A 19,959-nucleotide genomic window follows, 5' to 3' on the forward strand; every position below is an offset into this window, starting at 1 on the left:
TGCCTTTCCTAATCAAGTCCAATCAGTTTAATTAAACACAGCTGGACTCCAATGAAGGAGTAGAACCATCTCAAGGAGGATCAGAAGAAATGGACAGCATGTGAGTTAAATATGAGTGTCACAGCAAAGGGTCTGAATACTTATGACCATGTGATATTTCAGTTTTTCTTTTTTAATAAATTTGCAAAGATTTCTACATTTCTGTTTTTTTCTATCAAGATGGGTTGCTGAGTGTACATTAATGCGAAAAAAAATGAACTTTTTCGATTTTAGCAAATGGCTGCAATGAAACAAAGAGTGAAAAATTTAAAGGGGTCTGAATACTTTCCGTACCCACTGTATATCCAAAAAAAAACATTGTCTAGCATGTCGATAAAATCATGGAAAAGTCATATTGTAGATGTAAAAAAAAGTCATAGTATAGTATTTCACAAAAATATCATGAAAAAGTCATAGTATGGTATGTCGAAGAAAATATAGAATGTCATAGAATGACGCATAAAGCCTTTAAAAGTAATTCATTGTATAGTATGTCAACAAAGTCATAGCAGAGAATGCCCAAAAAAAATCATAGTATGGTTTTCGATAAAATTATACATAAAGAAATAATAAGCTACTTTGAAAAAAGGATTTAAAATGTCACAGTATGTAAGTAGGCCAAAATAAATTATAGAATAGAATGTGGAAAGAATGTAAAAGTCATAGTATAGTATTCCGAAAAAATTATATTTTGAAGAATATATAAAAAAAGTCATAGTGTAGAATGTAAAAAAAAATCATGAAAAAAGCTTTTTAGTCTTTAAAGTATAGTTTGTCAAAGAATTCATAGCAGAGTATGTAAAAAAAAGTCATAGTATGGTTTTTTGCTAAAATGATACATAATAAAATAAGTGAAAAAAAAGTGCTTAAACATGTACATTATAGTTTGTTGAAAAAACGTTTTTAAAAAGTCATTGTATAGTATTTCGAGAGCAATTTTTAAAAAGTCATAGTAAAGTACGTCAAAAAAGGTCTTTAAATAGTAATTTATGGGATGTTGAAAAAATATTAAAAAGTCATGTTATAGTATGTTGAAAACTGTCATAAAAAAGTCATAGTAGTCAGTGGTAGAGCGGGATGTCCTTCAATCAGGTTTGATTAAAAAAAAAGTCAAAAACATAAAAAAATACATAATAAGGTACATTAGTGGTTAAAAAAAATCAAAGTATAGTATGTCAAAAAAAACATAGCAAAGTCATAGTAGAATATGTCAAAAAATAGCATGGTTTTTTACAACAAAAAAAAACATAAAACATAAGAGACGTTGAAAAAAAAGCTTTAAAAAGTCATAGCATAGTAGTTAAAAAAAAAATTGTATACTATATCATGAAAAGGTCACAAAAAAACTCATAGTATGTAATTAATGTGTCATGAAAAGTCATTGAATAGTAAGCCATAAAAGAAAGTCACAAAAAGGCAGTATGGCATGCCATAAAAATATCACTAAATGTCAGAGGATTTATTGTGTCATAAAATAAAGTTGCTATACTGAGTATTTGCCATAAACATGTCATAAAAAGTCCTACTATGCCTTAAAATATGCTGATCTTAGAACTCCTAACATGATATTTTAACAATTGGAAACATCCCAAGAGATATTTTACGAGAGATATTATATATTAGAAATTGAAATGAAATATGCACAATGTTTTGTAATGTGATTGCAGATGTGTAATATCTTTGCTCTATAAACACACATTTGAAGACTCAGAGGCTGAAAGACACTTTTGAAACTAGGATTTTTATTCAATATTGTCAGATGAAACATGTCACATTATCATATCCATCCAAACAAAAAAACAACAAAAGCTTTTGACAACAAGACCGACGAGTTAACAAAGATGTAACAGGTGACATCATAACGGGAACCTTACTGCAGAGTGTATCTGCAAGGCTGAATAACGGATGGAAAATGAGATGAAAGGGTTTCTTCACATTAGACTGAATAGGCACTTTCGAAAATAAATTGAAGATGTCAAACAAATAAAATAAAAGAGACTTGTTGGAGGTAGGATGACATGGATGGAAGGGCAAGACAAGACAAACAATATAAAAACATTCAGGAATAAAATTAAAACTGGAAGTGCGTTTATTAAATCCTTAACCGCTCATCACCATCCGGACGAGTTCTGTCACAAGAGAAAGAAAACAGAAACACATCAGCATCAAATCTGAAAACAGACAAAAGCAGGAAATAACATACAACATCTGTCAGTGGGGATACAAGCTCTCTGCTCCGGACCAGACACCTCTCACCCTGGACACAAACTTTTGGCGTCTCTTCCCTCTGGCAGGAGGCTGCAGTCCATCAGGACCAAGCCCTCACGCCACAAAAAACGTTACTTCTCATCTGCAGTTGGGTTCATGAATAAAGCCCTGGACCCCCACTGACTCTGTCACTTACAGCCCTAGGACAATTGCTCAGTTATACAACATTGCCCAACTTTTCTCTAATAATATACAATTGACCGTTCAATAAAATACTTGTTTTACTGACTCTTTTTTGTTTGTTTGTTTTAATTTTTAAACTATGTCTTATTCTATTGCACTGTGTTTACTGTTACGCATGACTACTGTTGTTTAGTACATCCTCAGTGGGAGTGTCGCAATATTTTCATGAGGCACACAAGGTTCATTCAATCACACACACTTTTGCTTTTTACATACTGCTGTTGCCCATCATAGTACATAGTGTTGTATGCAGTATACATTCAATTGGAACATACTACTTTTTCATTACATTGCACCTTGATCTTTGACCCTCTTACTCATTTGTCCTCTGCGCTGGTGATTGTCGGTCAAAAGAGCCGGAATTGCATACTGCAAAATCAACCACTTGCAGTAGGACATCCTGGTATTTTTGGGATACTTCATTTGACACATTATGTACCAGGACATACTTAATCTTTTTCTGGCATACTAAATTGTACTAATAGAGTCATCCAAGTGCATCTTTCTACATACTGTGCCGTCTTACCTTCATAGTTAATGCAGCCATTGGCGTCTTCGTGTCCGGCTAAAAGAGTTTCCACCTCCTCCTCTGTCATTTTTTCACCTGGAACAAACAAAGAAGACTTTACTTTGCATTTTAGGACCATATAAAGAAAATTACTCTCTGACAGAGGTGACAGCACGCTTATTTACATTGTTCTCGGTACAGAAAAGTACCTGAAGGGATTTTACTTTGCATGACAAAACATACATAGGTCAGCTCAACTGACACAAGCAAGGATTAATGACAATTCTTTGTGTTTTGCAGGTTTTTGTTGACTTACCTAGTGTAGTGAGCACATGACGCAGCTCTGCTCCCATCACTGTGCCGTTTCCCTCCTTGTCAAAGACTCGCAGACCCTCTACGATGTCCTCAAAGGAACCCTGGTCTTTGTTCTTAGCAATGGCCTGAAGCATCGGCAGGAACTGCTCAAAATCCAACATCTTGTAGTTCATCTCTGAAAGGCAATTGATAACAAATATTTTTTATTCTAAACACCCCCAAAAACTTATTACAAAAAGGATCAGATTTGTATGGATATCAGTAAGCAGGAGATTATCTGTTTATTCCCAGCATTAGCAAACAATGGAAGTACAAATGCAGTTTTCACAATACCAGAGCACCAGCTGAATTCTCATTTATTAATGATTTGCATCACATCATGGTTAGCCCAAATCCTCCTTTTTTCATTGATTTGAAATACATAAATAGGACTAATTTTGCACACACTTCTATACATAATTACTCTCAACATAAGATTCACATCTCAGAGGACCTTACAGAGTTCATTAAGAACAGAGAGACAAGTAAAAAACAGGTTAGAATGGTTCTGATAACCAAGGCAGCAATCATGTAGGTTTATTTGGTCTCTAATAGTTGCAGCTGGTGAATCAGAGGCTTGCCTTCTAACTTGGGGTTTCCCAGGACCTTGAGCACTTCAGCATTGACAGGGTTTTGTCCAAGGGCCCGCATGACATCACCACACTGACTGTAGGTGATCTTCCCCTCACCCGTCCGGTCAAACAAAAGGAAGGCCTCCTTGAACTCTAATATGGAGACAAAGAGGTAGAACTCATTCAGCTGTACAGTATATAAATAAACACTACTCAAACGTTTTGAGACACAAGCAAACACATATGCATAACAACGTGCTTCTGTATCTGTGTAACTTTATTGAATAAAGTTATTTCTGTAGAAGAACAGCTGATACTACTGCGCAAGTTGTTTTTAACATAAGATACACTCAATTAAGTCTCAGCATTTTCTCAGTTGCAAAATCCAGACACTGCTGTGTAGGCGCATTTTCCCCCCCACACGCTTATTTTAATTACTGTGGCTTATTGATTACGCATTCACCAGACAAATAACGACACATAATGGCTCTCCTCTATTTGATATTACATTTTAGCAGTTTTTAATATTTGGTTCTCCAAGTTTTACTTGGCATCAGGTCAGAAGAGAGCAAACACACTTTGAAGGAAAAACTGAAACCCTCGCCGCCTACGGCAACGGTGGTGATGGTTGTTGGAGCAAATATGATACTTCAAAGCACAAATTGTTTGCATCTCCAACAAGACTTTGGTCATGTCAAGCAACACCACGCAGTAGCTGATGTCCTACATCAATGTGTACTATTTGTTCTAAAAAAACTGCTTTAGAAAGTACCACAAAAGAATAGTATTAGTTATATTTGCCATGCCTTCAAGTGCCCCAGAAAAATTATGTCTGGGCCAACCCTGATCCATACATTGCTCTGCTCAGACACAACCTGTCTTTATCATGACTGTCAACATTTAAGGTGTATATTTCAGCACCAGCATGCAAAAACACAAAGATGCTTTATTAGATTACATTTTTGCAGTTTAGTACAGCATTCTGTGGCACTGCTCGTGATTAATTCAAACAGTATTTGTTAGTTGTAAGTCGTGACAAGCATTGAACCTCACACAGTTATAAGTGTTTAGTTTTCAGCTCAGTCTGTCAGAGTTACCTGAAGGAGTCCAGCGGTTTGCAGAGACAACAGTCGAGCTACAGGGTCAAAGTGATGACTTCATAAAGCTAACGTTATTGAAATATAAAGACAAATGATTTAGCTGTATAACCTTAACCATTAAACGATGAATCTCCTTCGCTAATCAGATGTTAAGGTTGACTCACCCATGATCTGGTCCTCTGTGAAGTCAGACTGGATGAGGCGGGGTTAAAATGGCACAGGGGGAATAACAGACTGGCGTTAGTGTAATGTCAAATGCTTCAAGTTAATCCTCCATTAACGCAAACGCACAGTTAGGAAAAGGATGGTGTCTGAAGGCTTAACGTTGAAGCTAGAATGAGAGCAGCAGGCCAGCAGAGACGGCTGGACCGTAACTGGGTTTGACGTCAGATGTTTGCAAAATCAATGAATTAAGAAACGACGTTGTCCTTGAGTACAAATATCATGACAGTAGATATTTTTATAAATTAGCCTGGAGTTGTATCTTTACTCACCATGTCGGTTTGAGGTCGTTCAATGGAAGACGGGCGAGGGTCTCTATCTTGTCTAAGCTAATGAGGAGGACACCGGCTAGCTCCTCTGCTATCAGCGCATCTGATGACGTCGCTGCACAACAGCCAATCATATGCCTTGATTTCAGGGGTGCAGTTACAACATACAACACCCCCATATATGTGGGTGTGTGTGTGTGTGTGTGCACATATATATACATGTATATATATATATATATATATATATATATATATATATATATATATATATATATATATATATATACATATATATATATATATATATATATATATATATATATATATATATATATATATATATATATATATATATATTTATTTATGTATGTATACAGTACCAGTCAAAAGTTTGGACACATTTTCTCATTCAATGGTTTTTCTTTATTTTTTATTTTTTCCTACATTGTAGATTAATATTGAAGACATCCAAACTATGAAGGAACACATATGGAATTATGTGGTAAACAAACAAATGCTCAACAAACCAGAATATGTTTTATATTTTAGATTCTTCAGAGTAGTTGAATGAGAAGGTGTGTCCAAACTTTTGACTGGTACTGTACATAATTTGGAGGGAGCAAAATTGTGGCTAATTTTGTGCCTTAAGCAGGAATTTGCAAGGTAGACAAAATTATCGAAGGTCAAAATATTGTAATTGTAAGCACAGTGATGATACCTCGTAGGCTTTTTGTCTCACTACCTTCCACTCAAAAAGCAACAGCACTGATTACATGCACTTCTGCAGTCCTTAAACGCAACACCCTTTCAAAACCCTAACAAGTGTAGGGGGAAGGTTCTTGTTCTGTTGAAAAAAAGTTTCCCTTGCATTTTGAAGTTTCTTGGGAGAATGCACATTAGGTTGGAAAAAAGACAAGTCCCATCTAGACATGAATATATTTATTCCATTCAACCTCACATGTTGATACATGCGAAGAACAAAGAAAACATGAAAGAGGATGTACATTATGACAGTAGTCTGAAGCAAATCAGTGGGTTACCTGATTAATTCAACATACTGTGTAGCATATACAAAATAATATGGACTAATATTTTCAGCATTAAAACATTTTATTGTTGGATTGGTAATTTCATCAGGCACCAGTGCTGGTAGACCTACATATTATACTTTCACATTTAGTTTCCCTCTCTTCATTTAGCTTCTTCAGTGGCTACCTCGCCACACTGAAATCGGACAAAGTCCAGCACTCGAGCCTGTTGACCTCTGAGGAACTGTGCAACAGTCCTGCTCGGGTCTCCCAGGAAGGTCTGAGGCAGCAGGCGGGTCTCACTTTCCCCACAAGGCAGGTCATCCATGTTGCCCAGGGCCACCGGGGCCTCTCCCACTATATGCTGTCCCAGCTTTCTGCCTAGAAATTCCAATTCTGTCTTCTCTCCACCCTGAAATATGACCAGGGCGCCGTACCGACCCATGGCCACTTCGGTCTGGTCGCGCACACCACCGTGTACATATGAGCCAATGTGCCACTCAGCTGGGACACCCACTGTCACCGCCCGCCTCACTGACATGTTCTCACCGAGGCGACCTGAGAGGAAAGATGGGAAACATGTTTAATCACAAAAATTGGAGCAATAAACCACATCATCTGAGAGGTAAAATAACGGGGTCAATATCAGCCTGTTGTTTGTTCAGATATTATCAGAGGATCCTCAATCCACACATTGTGTTCTGTGACCTAACAGATGATTTCACCACTTCCTAAACGTTAGCCATTTCTGTGACATCACAGCTGATGCCATCAGTTCAGATACAGAAGTTTATAAATAGTGGTGGATGATTTCCTATTGAGCAGACGGCTGGACTGCTCAAAGGCTTGGAGCTGAACCGGTCGGAGCTTCTGCTCCAGGCTGCTGGAGGTCATCTTTGTGCAGAGACCGAGATGCTGCCGTCTACAGATGTTCGGTTTAAGGGGCTTCTTGTGCAGCTAGTGGACCTCTACCCAGCCAGAATGGAAGCTCCTACAGGCTCTCTATCGAGCTACAGAACTACCGTCTCTGGGGAAGGATCAGTGATGGATGGTGGTTAGAAATGAGGGTGGGTTCAGTTTGGCTGTATTTTCAACCAGATGTTTTAACGTCCTTGAATGGAAAAAATATGGCAAGTCTTTTGAGGTGATTTTCTTAATTCTAGTCACATGAGCTGTGGTGAATTTAATCGCATTCTAAAAAAGCACCTTGGTGCGAAAAAACAGGCACTTAATAATGAATGTATGGCGACTTTCTCGCTCTCGCTTTTGAGGATCCCTTCTGTGAGTCTCCATCAACAGTGGCCCTTCACTGCATGTGTCACAGGGACAACATGCAGCAAAGTAAAGGAAGCCCTCACTTGGTGAAGCCGCGCAGCCAAACAGATGTGTTTCTTTGAATGCATGGAAAGAAATGTAAAATACAACATCAACCTTAAATTTAGAAATGTGTCACACTGCCATCATCGCTGGTGAAAACCCCAATAAAATAAAATCTTAAAATGCTGGTTGAAGGAGCGCAGGAAGGGCAGGTGTTTTAAACTAAAACAACAGTGTTTTAGAGATTAATTGAACAGCGGAAAATAGGAAGCATTTTCTTACTGACCAATTGTGAGAGCCACCCGATCAGAAAGAGAAGCTCCTTCATCCACACTGAGTTTGTTTAACTCATCACCTGCCAGGAGACTCTGGAAACAAACGTAGTATATTAGCAAAATCAAAGCAGACTGAAGGACACAAAGCTTGTGCGCTTTGACATCCTCAATTAACAGTGTTGTATTCAGTTGTATTCAGTCATATATTCCTTCCTATCTGCATCGACCTCCTGAAGACTGATATACATTAAGAACAGTTAAGAGTGAAGTTGCAGTTCTGTCTAGATAATAATTTCAACTGTGTGTGTGCACATCCCATAACTTAAAGCAGGTTGAAGATGCAAATCACTGATGACAGAAACTAAATAATTTCTGATAATGTAGTTTTATGACCACTGCAAATACATATGTAAAAATAAATAAATGCTGCAGCTTCAATAACAAAGATGAGTAGTATGGAATTCAGCCATCATTACTCACATTATTTACAGCTGCGCATTTCCTACCTTGTCATTTATCATTAATGCCTATTTTATAGTAACCACAGCAGTATATCCGTCATCTTTATGTGCCTATTTACAAGTTATTTCCAGCATCCAGCTCCAAAGTGAAATGAGAAGTTTCCCCCAGTGCAACTCCTTCAGTCAGAAGCCCAATGTGGATTTACCTTAACATATCCTGTCCTGCTCTGGGTTTTATTCCGGTGAGCCAAGGTGGCAAACGCCACATCCTTAACCAGCTGTTGGAACTTCTCATTACGGGCGACAAAGTCTGTCTCACAGTTAACCTGCATAAAGCAGACAAGAAGAAAAACAACAGATAAAGCTGAATGCCACATCCAACTAATAGAAAAATTATACACTTCAGTGATTGTGCTGGTAATTAACCCCTGTATCACTGGTCTTACCTCCACCATTACTGCAGCTTTATCTTGTATAAACAGACCAACCAGTCCCTCTTTGGCTTTGCGACCCTCCAGCTTGCTTGCTTTGCTCCAGCCCTCCTTCTGGGCCTGCTCATGCAGCCAGGTCTCTGCCTGAAGGATTGGAAATGACATCAACAACACAGTCACACAGCAAGTTGTTTCAGTAGTCACCATGTAGATATAATATTGTAGCACACTTGTATTGCGAGTGCAGGTAGAGATAGACAGAGGTTGGGTTACCTGTGTTATGTCATTGTCAAACCTCTCCAGTGCTTTCTTGCAGTTAATGAAAGTGTAGCCGGTGTTTTTCCGCAGTTTCATCAGGAGGGCTTTCTCAGTTGCCAAAAGCTGACACCCTGTGTGTAACGACTGTACATGCTGACAAACACTGATCTGAGGAAGACAGATGGGAGAAGGTGTAACACAAAGTGTCTAGTACAACTTCAAAAAGCCCAGTGAGCTAGGCCTACTTGGTCTTTAGTAGACAGTCTCATGCACAACTTTGTATCAACAAATGCCATTTTTAGATGAAATATTCTACAGAGATACCAGCCACAATGAGATCTAACCAAACATAAAATAAAACCGAATTAGGAATGAGGTAATTCACTGTCACTGGCCCAGTAACGTTGAGCTGGTGAATCAGAAAGTAAGGGAACTAACTAACACACCAGCTTATGACAGCTCGAGCTTCAGGTAAAATGCTAAAAACATGACCAAGTGTAAAGCTTAATGCGCTCACCTTTGCAAAGTCTCTTGTAATTGTTCTAAATAAAAAGGTTAACGACATCTTTAAACCCCGTTGGAGTGAATTGACTTATAAAAGCTCAGAATGTCATTGAAATCCACGCTGTGTAAGGAAGCCGAGGAAAGACAAAAAGACTCTACGTTAAGTCGCTTATTTTTGCGCAGCGCCCTCTACAGTTTGGGAGAAGCCTACAGGTGCGTTTAATTTATGGATGCCTTGTCACTTTTTTGTGGATCTACTGCAATGCTGTAGGTAATAAGGATCACGATAAACTAATACCAAGTATCGTCAAGTTTGGACTTGCAAACTTGCTAGTTCAGACTTGGATAGTTCGACTCGGGAGTACAAACTCCCGAGGATGCGAGGACGCAGTACGGTCATTTTGCAATCGGAACAGCAGCGAACTTGATGACGTCAGCAACTCAGCTCGGCTCTGGTCCTGTCTACTCCGGTTATTTTCACTGTAATATATATTGACAATAAAACGAAAATGATATAATTATAATATAATAATATAAAAAATGATAAGGACATCAAAATGGATCAGAGGCTGGTTGCCGTTGCTGTCGGTGTTCTTTATAGAGAAGCTGAAGAGGAGGACGGGCCATATTAGCCTGTCTCTCTAGCTTTGTACTTTTGTCTAATCATCCTATGCTTTTTAACCTGTCTACTATCATTTATATGTAGACTTGACAGTTTACTTGGCACACCTAGGCATGATTAGGCATACCTAGGTCAAAAACTAATGCAGTTTAATATTGTATAAAGTCTTTATTTAATGTTTTAGAGGTGGTGATTTATTTTTGTGTCAGCTTGGTTTGTGGTGCTGTTGAACTGTAACGTTATACTGAGAGGTGTTTCTAATATTTAGTCTACCCTTCATATACATGGGATGGACCAACACCTCTGAAAAACTATTTACATTTTAAAAAAGCAACATTATAACCTTGCTGAAGTTAACATGTATATACAGGGCTGTTATATTTGACTACATTAGCTTTATCTAGGCCTACCTGATAAACTGGCAAGTTCAGGGGAGGTTTGATACTTTAGTTTAATATTGGAATGGATTAGCATACATTCCACATACAGACCTGCCATTTGTCTTCTTGGTACTCAACATAAAGAGGCAGATACTCAGTCTGACAGGCCTTGGACAGTTAGGTGCACAAACATCACAATACATCAGTGCAAGAAGTAGCCTACCTGTACTTCATCTGTGCCACGCACATCATTAGTCATTAACCAGGACAGACATCAACAGAAACAGGACATTTCATGTCTATAATACAGTAATCATGTAGGCTACTGTAACTTTTTGACTCAGAACCTGGGAAGATAGGTGTGCTCTTACACTGCCTATCAAGCAATGAAATAAATAGATTACATTAATAACAGTAAGCACTGGATCAAACAGGTCAGAGGTTAGAGGGAAATTTTATTCTGGCAGACTTCAACAATTGATAGACAATTCATATTTAGAAAACAGTTTAATAAATATCAAATAGTAAAAACACATAAATAAGCAATAAATATAATACATAATAGACCGACTGTACCACCTGGCAGTGGTACAGTCAGATGGATGCTGCACTCCATTAGTCCGCCCCTGGTTGTTGCAGCAAACTTGTTGTTGTTCTACTTCTTTTTGGCCTGTTTGGCAGTTATTTCCAGGTCAGAAGTGGTTACAAAGTCCCTGGAAAAAAACATAAACAAAGAGTGACACACTGCCTCTTCAATAAGATATGAATCATTATGAATGGAGACAGCACAAACCTGTCTCCATCCCTGACCCAGTCATACAGGCAATGAGGGCCTGGGTTTCCTCAGTTGTCCCTTGAATAAAATATTGCTTTAATGTTAGTTTGATTGCACAATAATAGCAATTATAACAAGTGTGTATAACAGGGAATAAAGACAAGCAAAACAAATTGGTCAAAAGTACAAAGGCAGGGCTCTAACTTGGTGCAAAGTTAAAGTTGAACAATATATATGTAAAGTTATGAAACTTAACTTTGCCCTCTGCCAAACCAGTTTGCACGGGAACTAATAATAGATGTAAAATCAGAGAGCAAAGATTGCTCGTTAGATATCCCCCAAACGAGTTATATCTCATGTTTAACCACTACAGAGACACCAGAGCGGCACATCTGGAGAGGCCTTGCCGAGATCAGGCTGTTGTCAACGGGATACATGAGCATCACCGCCCGGTCTCCTCTCTGGACCTCTCATATCTCCGACAAACGTCGGCGCTATTTTCAAGTAGGCTCTATCTTGATAAATCGACCGCATATTTTAAGTCTTAACAACTACATTCTCGCTTAAAAAAATGTTAAAACTAAATTCCGTTACACAACAGCAGCAGTATTTAGACAGTTATAACTGACAGTTGTGAGCCGTCTCCGCCACTGTCGGCTCTTGTTTGCTGGTGAAATGCATTCTGGGATACTTGGCTGTCCAAAGTCCACACAAGTCTCCTCCGATGCATCCCCGATATAATGGGCGGAGCGAGGACACATCCGGGTATTTGGACCGTACTTGGCTGGATGCGAACTTGTGTATTGGAACAGTACTTGGGCCGCGCTAGATGACGTTTCACAAGTTCACGAGGACACAAGTACAGAGAAGTTCACATATTGAGAAACGGCCAAGCTCTACTTGAGGGAAGTGCAGCCTATCAGATGCAACAAATGGGCACCTTAGGCTTGTACTCTAAGGTTGGCATTTTATTTGTGTCAGAACTATGACTCTGCCATGCATTTGGTTTTAAGTTGAAACTAAAAAAAGGTTAAGGTTCAGGATAAATTACTTGCTTTCTGTCATTTGTTATTCATTTACTTGTTTTTCTAGTACATTTTGGTCAGTTTATCAATCTGTCATACCCACATTTAGACTACGTAGTTAGTTGTTAATGTTTTTACTTACTTCTTGTTGTTCCTGTTTTTCTTCTTACACAGACACAAATGAAGCTCTGGCTTTCTAAACATCTGTCTAAAGGATTCACACTTTTAACTGCACAAACTAGCTTGGAAAGCCACTACTTTTATATTTGTTCTTATTTGTTGAAAAATATAATGGGACACTTTATACAGCATAGTCGGAATCACAATAAATGTAGATCTCTGCTAGCAATAACATTTAGATTCTTAAATTTTTACTGTATTATATAATCTTTTACAAACGAGGCTCATTTTACAACTGCGATATAGGTAATCCTAAAGGATTATTCAAAATGATATGGACTGTGTCCCCCTTTCTCCATTTTTTTTGACTCACTAACCTAATCTGTAAAGTGTTTGGGGGAAATTCAATTTAAATTTCATCCATGGTTATCGGACATAATAGGGATTTAAACTGCAGACAGAATATCAGCAGTTCCCAAGAAAAACTGCAAAAACTGTTTGTGTACTGATGTTAAGTGCTTACATATTGTTTAAAAACAGAAAATCAATTTTCAAGTGCTTTGACATTGTCTGTTTAACAGCACCTGAAAGCCTCAGAATATAAGTGGGCCTATACATTTCACTGTATAATCTACGGTATGTATTATTTTAGGGGCCTATATGCATTTTTGATGTTTGGTATTTCCCGTATGAGCAAGTGACCTCAACATGACCAGGGGCACTGAAGCGGTTGAGCTATTCTGGGTATTCTGAGTTTGGATAAATCCTGTGAAATACAACATCTGGTCACTTTGGCCGGAGAAATAAGAAAGGATACTTGACCTATTTTTTTTATATAAATGAAATGTTGTATTGGACAACGTAGCCTTAAAATGCAAAACACATTTAGCTTAAAAGTTTCAATGTTACAAAAATTATAATAAAAACAGTTAAAAATCTAAGACAACAGTCATTTTCACAGCTCACATAAAACCTTGATATATTGATACATTAAAGCACCGCCTCTGTGCTAAGCAGGTGTATAGTTTCACAGAGACGAGATCCAGAAGACAAAAACTTTATTTACACTTAAAAATATACATAATTTTAAGAGGTTCTGTTCTTCAACAGGTCAATCATTCATCCTTTACAAATGCTGGGTTGGTATAGTGCTGGGTTGGTATAGTGCAAGTGTTACGTTTGGATTGGTCACGTTTGGATTGGTCACGTGAAACTTGCTTTAAAAGGAGGACCATGATAACAGTCAGTCTTATTTTCAGGTTGCAGCTGAGCTAAGATGAAGGTCATTGCTGTTCTGGCACTTTGGGTGACCCTGTTCCACCAGGGATACAGCAGTAAGATATATTTTTCTTCTCCATTTACACCATAACGTATGATTACAGGTTTATGTATAATGTAATACAGTTACAAGTAGGACTGTCATTAAGAAACCAATCTCTCCTGTTGATTCTCAGACACTCTGGACTCATGTCAGGGTCGGTGTGGTTATGGAACAGACAATAGTTTTACCTGTCAGTGTAACCCGTCCTGTGAGCGCTACAAAGACTGTTGTTCTGACTACACTACAATATGTGAATGTGAGTGACAAAAGCTCATTTTATAACTGATCCATCACACATCGCAGACTTCAGAAAGAAAATATATCACAAGTCTTTTTCTTTGCCTTCTAGCTGGAGCCACATCTTGTAAAGGCAGATGTGGTGAGAAATACAACAACCAGAACGAGTGCCACTGTAACTCCAAGTGTGGCCAGTACAAGAACTGCTGCAGCGACTACGCAGACATCTGTGACAGTAAGACCAAACACGTGTTGCCTTAAGCTGTAATAAAGGATTATTTTATCTTATCTTATCTTCCCATCTCATGTTTCACACACACAGTATTTCACAACTGATAGTGAACTAGTTTCTAGCTGTTTGTGTTTCCTAAGCAGCTCCTCCACTTATGACACCTGGTCACTTTCCCAGGGTGCACACTGAAACTAAGCAGTCTAACAATCAGCTCAATGCTGCTGCACTGAAGATCAGTTTCTCAATCAGACATCTGAGTAGTCGGCAGTTCCACCAGAAAGAGATTCTCCTTCTCAGAAAGTTTTATTTGAATAGACTAGAGAAAAGTCCAAACATAAATACAAATAATGTGTCAGAACTTTTTTTTTCTCCTATTAATCATGTCATGACCCCTCAGATTTATCTTGTGACCGGTTGTAGGGGCCAGACCCCTAGGTTGGGAACCACTGACCAGACCCCTAGGTTGGGAACCACTGGACTACTACCAGTGGTTCTCAACCAAAGTGTCATTGAAGTGAAGTTATTTATTTATCAGCACCAGCAGAACAATATTACTTATGGATTGATGCATCAGTATTAATAATGTGATTAGTTATAATATATATCAACATACCAATCATAGGGGCAGATTTTCTTCTGAAACTTTAGGTACATTTTGTTGAAAATACTTACTTGAGTATAAATATAAGTATTTTTACATTGTGGTATTGGTACTTCTACTTAAGTAAAAGATCTGAATACCTCCTAAATCAGGGTTGGCTTGAGTGACCAACCTCTCCTTATCAAACCTTATTTCAGTGTTTGTCCAACAGGAGTCGCTGTTGTGCTATAAAACACACTGAAAGAAAAAAAGGGTTCATTTTGCGCCTCTCTCAACTTAATCGGCTCCCTTCTTCTACAGTAATAATACCCAGTTGTGAAGGAAGTACTAAGATCCTTTACTTAGATAAAAGTGGGAATACTGTTATATAAATATACTCCATTACAAGGCTTACTTTCAAAAATTTACTCAAGAAGAAATACATAGGAATTACAAACACAAACTATTTTTTTACACCGGAGAGATGTTTAATTATTCATGCGTAATAATATATTGTATTTTCTAACTATCACATCAAATTTATACAATTATTATGGTCTGTTTGTAATTCATGTAAAATATTTATTTGAAAATTGAAAATACATCTTAATCCTATCGAAATAAATGTTAGTATAGTATTATGCTCTGAAATGTTGTAGAGTAGAAGTAAAGTAACATAGAATGGAAGTCAGTTGAATGTGCATAATAACTTTCCAATACACTGTGCTACAGAAATTCATGAATCACTTTTCCAAGTTAACAACACTAACATGTCATCCCGTCTCTTTTAAATAATAAAAAAGGCAGAAATAACATTAACATGATAAAGACATTATCTGTGTGTGCTTGTGATGTTCTGCAGGTGACGGAGGAGGTGGAGATGGAGGTGGTGTGATCACTGATGCTGAAATCAAGGCTATCTCTCAGACGCTCTATGCTCTGGATTCAAACAAGGCCTCGGCCTCAGAGCTGATCATTGACCCTCAGGCTCTGGTGCCCGACTCTCAGACGAGCTCCAAGGACGATCTGTCCTCTAAACGGTAGGAAGACTTTCCTATCAACACAGCACTCTCTTCTTCTTGATCTTGATCTACAGTATTTACCCGCTTTTTTGTGTTTCCAGCTTGTTCCGCTACCTGAATGAGGAGGCTCTGTTCTCCAGACCCACATACGCTGCTCTCCTTAATGTGCTGGACAACTACAACAGGATGACTGGACAGAGAGAGGACTTCAGTCCTCAGCAGCTGGCTGAGCAGGAAACCTTCCTCAAGGAGACCATGTCCAACACTGAGCTGGGCAGAGAGCTGTTTGCTTTCCTCTACACCAAGGGTAACTAGGTCCACATGTAATAGTACACATCCAGACACTGGTTGAGCACACACAGGTCTGGTAATGCTAGTGGTCTAGTGTAAGGGATTTAAAAGTCTGACACTGTGGGTCCCTCAATCTACTCTGTGGATAATATTGTAAAAAAGTTTATACTGATAAGACTTTTTCCCTCTTATTATTTTTTTGGGGATAGTGAGTGTCTAAGTTTTGGAACTACAGTTCCCATAATGCTTTGACAGATGTCAACAATATGTAGGCTATACTGTTGCCATGGGGAGAGTGAGTTAGCTGTGGGCTAAAATTGCATCCCAGTTTATTTTTAATTAATTTATGTATATATCAACTTAAATTGTAATTGTTGGCATGCCTGCGTACAATACAATGTTGCCAAAGCATTACATTTTTTGTCAAATTGGCACCATTAAAAGTATGCCAAATTATCTATTAGCAGTTTACACTAAACTGTTTACAGTGTACACGTGGATGCGCAGACAGATATCCACTGATTACTATGATGAAGAAAACTTCTACAGTAAATAAGGAGCATCTTTTCAGTGATTTCTAGTGATTTACGGATGTATATTTGTGATGGATATGCCTGTTTAGAACCGGCTGTTTAGAATACTTCTTCAATTCTGCTTCCAGTTGTCTGATCGTGTTGACTCCAGGGAAGTAAAGAAGAGTCTGGTTGTAACGTTATTATATCTAGCATCCAGCATCAGCAGGAAGTGCAGTGAATTTAAGCCAGGCCCGCAGCAGACGACATGCTGGACTACAGAGCCCTGAAGGCCCCCTCTGTTGCACATAAAGAGCTTGTTTATTCAGAGTTTTTCAATATTGGTCCAAATTTATAAGATAATTTCCTTTGGTCCCTAGCAATACACCTGCCAAGTGTGAAGTAAATTGAAGGAGAAATGCAAAGGACATACCTACATGCATACAGACAAACAGACAGTGATTCCTTGTTGAATGTTATTTTGTATTTAAAGGCGTCTATGCGACACAGGAAGAGTTCATTCAGGACCTGAAGATGATGTGGTTCGGTCTGTACTCCCGCAATAACAACATGATGGACTCCAGCGGCTTTGAACACATCTTTGCAGGTTTGTACGGAGCAAATTTCTTTCAAACACCACAGATGTTTTGCACATTTTTTTTGTTGTTGAGATTATTAAAAAAACCACATTCTGTCATAGGAGAGGTCAAGGGAGGAAAGGTGTCTGGTTTCCACAACTGGATCCAGTTTTATCTTCTCGAGAAAAGAGGAAAGCTGAACTACTACAGTCACAGCTTCAATGGGCCCGTAAGCATCACAATGTAGACCTCAATATGTTTATTTAAACTGTGACGTGTGTGGCACCCGCTTCACTTTCCCTCTCTCTTTTTTTCACCCGTTCTCAGTGGACTTCCTACCCTGATGTCATGGGGATGCAGTTCATGTGGGAGGGCTACTACAAGCAGGTCGGTTCTGCAGTCATTGGCTGCAGCCCTGAATTTGACTTTGCCTTATACAGCCTCTGCTACATCTCTCGCCCTGGAAAACAGTAAGTACACCTACATGTCCTGTGATGTGTACAGCATGCGAAATTTTCCTATTCACATTTTCTTTTGTCCATCCAGGTGTCGTCTGAGCCTGGGAGGGAAGGAGCTCATTATCCAAACTTACACCTGGGAAAACTCTTTCTATGGTGATGGAAAGAAGTACATCGGCTCTGCCTTTCCTGCAACCCCATGAAACTGAGGCTGCCATCTAATAAAACATAAGCAACTCACGGAGGAGACCGTTTGTTTTTCATTTTTCACTCATTCAAACACTTATATATATATATAATTTCCCCAAAAGAAGCAGTTTTCTCAGTGAGAGGTATTCATAAATTGTATTTTAAAAGTTTAAAAATAATGTGGTGACATAAATGTATTGCAACGGCTTGTACTTTGACTCTTAAAATGTTTCTATAAAGCAGAAGTAATACATCTTTGCATATTTCCTCTTTCCATAAGTGGCTAGCTCTAACACGTGCATATCCACTTGTATAAAGAAGACAGTAAACCAGACAGTCCATTAATCTGCAGTGTAACCTCTCGTGAACAGTCTTACAGACCAAGAGAATGTGGTGTTCTCCCAGGGGCACGATCAAACTGTGACTAATGAGGCAAAAAAAATGGGCATTTACACACCCTGAGCTAGCACAATACTGACACCAACTCTTCAGTACTGAGAGCATGTGTGCATCTGACACAATTGCTTATTGTCTTATATAACAGCTAAACAAAAAACAAAACAAAATGCAGTCTTTAGCAGTATGAACTATCGAAACAAAAAGACATTAACAGATCCTGTTCTGCTTGACCTGCTTCAAACAGTAGCCACCAGCTAAACCTGTTCTTATCAGCTGTCCATAAAGCTGTGTGTAAAACTCCCCAGTGTGGGGTTAAGTGTGTGTGTGTGTGTGTGTGTGTGTGTGTGTGTGTGTGTGTGTGTGTGTGTGTGTGTGTGTGTGTGTGTGTGTGTGTGTGTGTGTGTGTGTGTGTGTGTGTGTGTGTTTGTCCGTCCAGCTGGGATGGGGGTTGATTTTACTCTTTCACTCATCTAGGGTGACTAACAGGATAAATTCTGGTCTGCCGACAGAACAGGGGGACACACTTGCAGCCCTGTTTGAAGAAAGTATTACAGGAGATGGATCTGCCACTGATCCCATTGTCCACCAGTCTGTGTGCATTCATGCAAAACAAGAGCACAAGACCAGTCAGTTCGCAGGAAAAATTTGGCCTTCAGAGATTTATCTGATTTGGGCCTCACATGCAGTCAAAGTGTTGCAGCAACAATAAAGTTAGCCCAGTGAAGAATTCCTCTCGCTATTTTGTCAGAGCATATTACATTTTCTGAGCTGGTGACTCTAGAAATTAGAAGAGTAAATCTTCTCTCTTTTCACCCTCCCTATTTTTAAAGCCACGGTGGAATCAAATTAAACCACAGTGGGGCAAATAAAAGAAAAAAAGATTCAATTGTTTCTTTTGTCACTCACACAACTTCATAATCGAATTATAGCTGGCCACCCGCCAGCGTGTCCTCGCATCTCCCCCAAATGGGCTGCTCCTGGCAGATCTCGTGAGCCACCTGACTTTTGTTTTGTAATTATATTATCCCGCTCTCCCTTTAGCGTGTTGTGGCTAATGGCTGCGCGGGCTAGCCCAGCTGCACATGCAGAAACAAAGCTGCTTATGGGCCCAGACAATGGACCCGTGGAAAAAGGGACGCCTGAAGGCGGTCAGCCAATGAGCACACACAACAGGGGGCCAACAGAGGGTTTAGGGAAGGGTTAAGGGGGTTTAGGGGTTCACGCAGAGGGGGGGTCTATTTTACCCAGAAGTGGGGTCCATCAATGAGATGGTTAGTAGGAGGACACACGGTCAACATCACCCCTGTCTCCCCAGGGTCGGTGCTGGGCTGGAGGGAGGTTCAAGTTTTGGCTTAGATGCCGGCCATTTCTAAAGTTGATGGGAGACCATGAAATACAGAGCAACGTTCATTCTCTAGAGTTTTTTTGT

The 19,959-nt window shown here is 39.0% G+C and overlaps 3 protein-coding genes across 3 annotated transcripts; 1 reads left to right on the plus strand and 2 right to left on the minus strand.

The window, feature by feature from the left end:
• Positions 1-1,772: 1,772 nt before the first annotated feature.
• myl6 (myosin, light chain 6, alkali, smooth muscle and non-muscle) lies at positions 1,773-5,638 on the minus strand. Its single transcript, XM_054616118.1, has 6 exons — positions 5,519-5,638; positions 5,189-5,216; positions 3,934-4,077; positions 3,315-3,488; positions 3,017-3,094; positions 1,773-2,168 (listed from the first exon to the last, which is right to left on the minus strand). Exons 1-6 carry the CDS (start codon positions 5,519-5,521, stop codon positions 2,140-2,142), a joined length of 456 nt encoding a protein of 151 aa, XP_054472093.1. The 5' UTR covers positions 5,522-5,638; the 3' UTR covers positions 1,773-2,139.
• An 831-nt stretch (positions 5,639-6,469) lies between these two features.
• On the minus strand, positions 6,470-9,937 carry tsfm (Ts translation elongation factor, mitochondrial). Its single transcript, XM_054617474.1, has 6 exons — positions 9,803-9,937; positions 9,301-9,453; positions 9,043-9,171; positions 8,803-8,922; positions 8,147-8,228; positions 6,470-7,101 (listed from the first exon to the last, which is right to left on the minus strand). Exons 1-6 carry the CDS (start codon positions 9,848-9,850, stop codon positions 6,707-6,709), a joined length of 927 nt encoding a protein of 308 aa, XP_054473449.1. The 5' UTR covers positions 9,851-9,937; the 3' UTR covers positions 6,470-6,706.
• Positions 9,938-12,403: 2,466 nt separating this feature from the next.
• Positions 12,404-18,217, plus strand: endou (endonuclease, polyU-specific). The gene is made up of 10 exons (XM_054617404.1): positions 12,404-12,525; positions 13,971-14,045; positions 14,166-14,288; positions 14,382-14,504; positions 15,944-16,121; positions 16,205-16,410; positions 17,400-17,513; positions 17,607-17,713; positions 17,812-17,954; positions 18,031-18,217. Exons 2-10 carry the CDS (start codon positions 13,988-13,990, stop codon positions 18,143-18,145), a joined length of 1,167 nt encoding a protein of 388 aa, XP_054473379.1. The 5' UTR covers positions 12,404-12,525; positions 13,971-13,987; the 3' UTR covers positions 18,146-18,217.
• The last annotated feature ends 1,742 nt before the right edge of the window (positions 18,218-19,959 follow it).

Source organism: Anoplopoma fimbria, chromosome 17 (genome assembly GCF_027596085.1).
Source record: "Anoplopoma fimbria isolate UVic2021 breed Golden Eagle Sablefish chromosome 17, Afim_UVic_2022, whole genome shotgun sequence".
In the NCBI taxonomy this organism is placed as follows: domain Eukaryota; kingdom Metazoa; phylum Chordata; class Actinopteri; order Perciformes; family Anoplopomatidae; genus Anoplopoma; species Anoplopoma fimbria.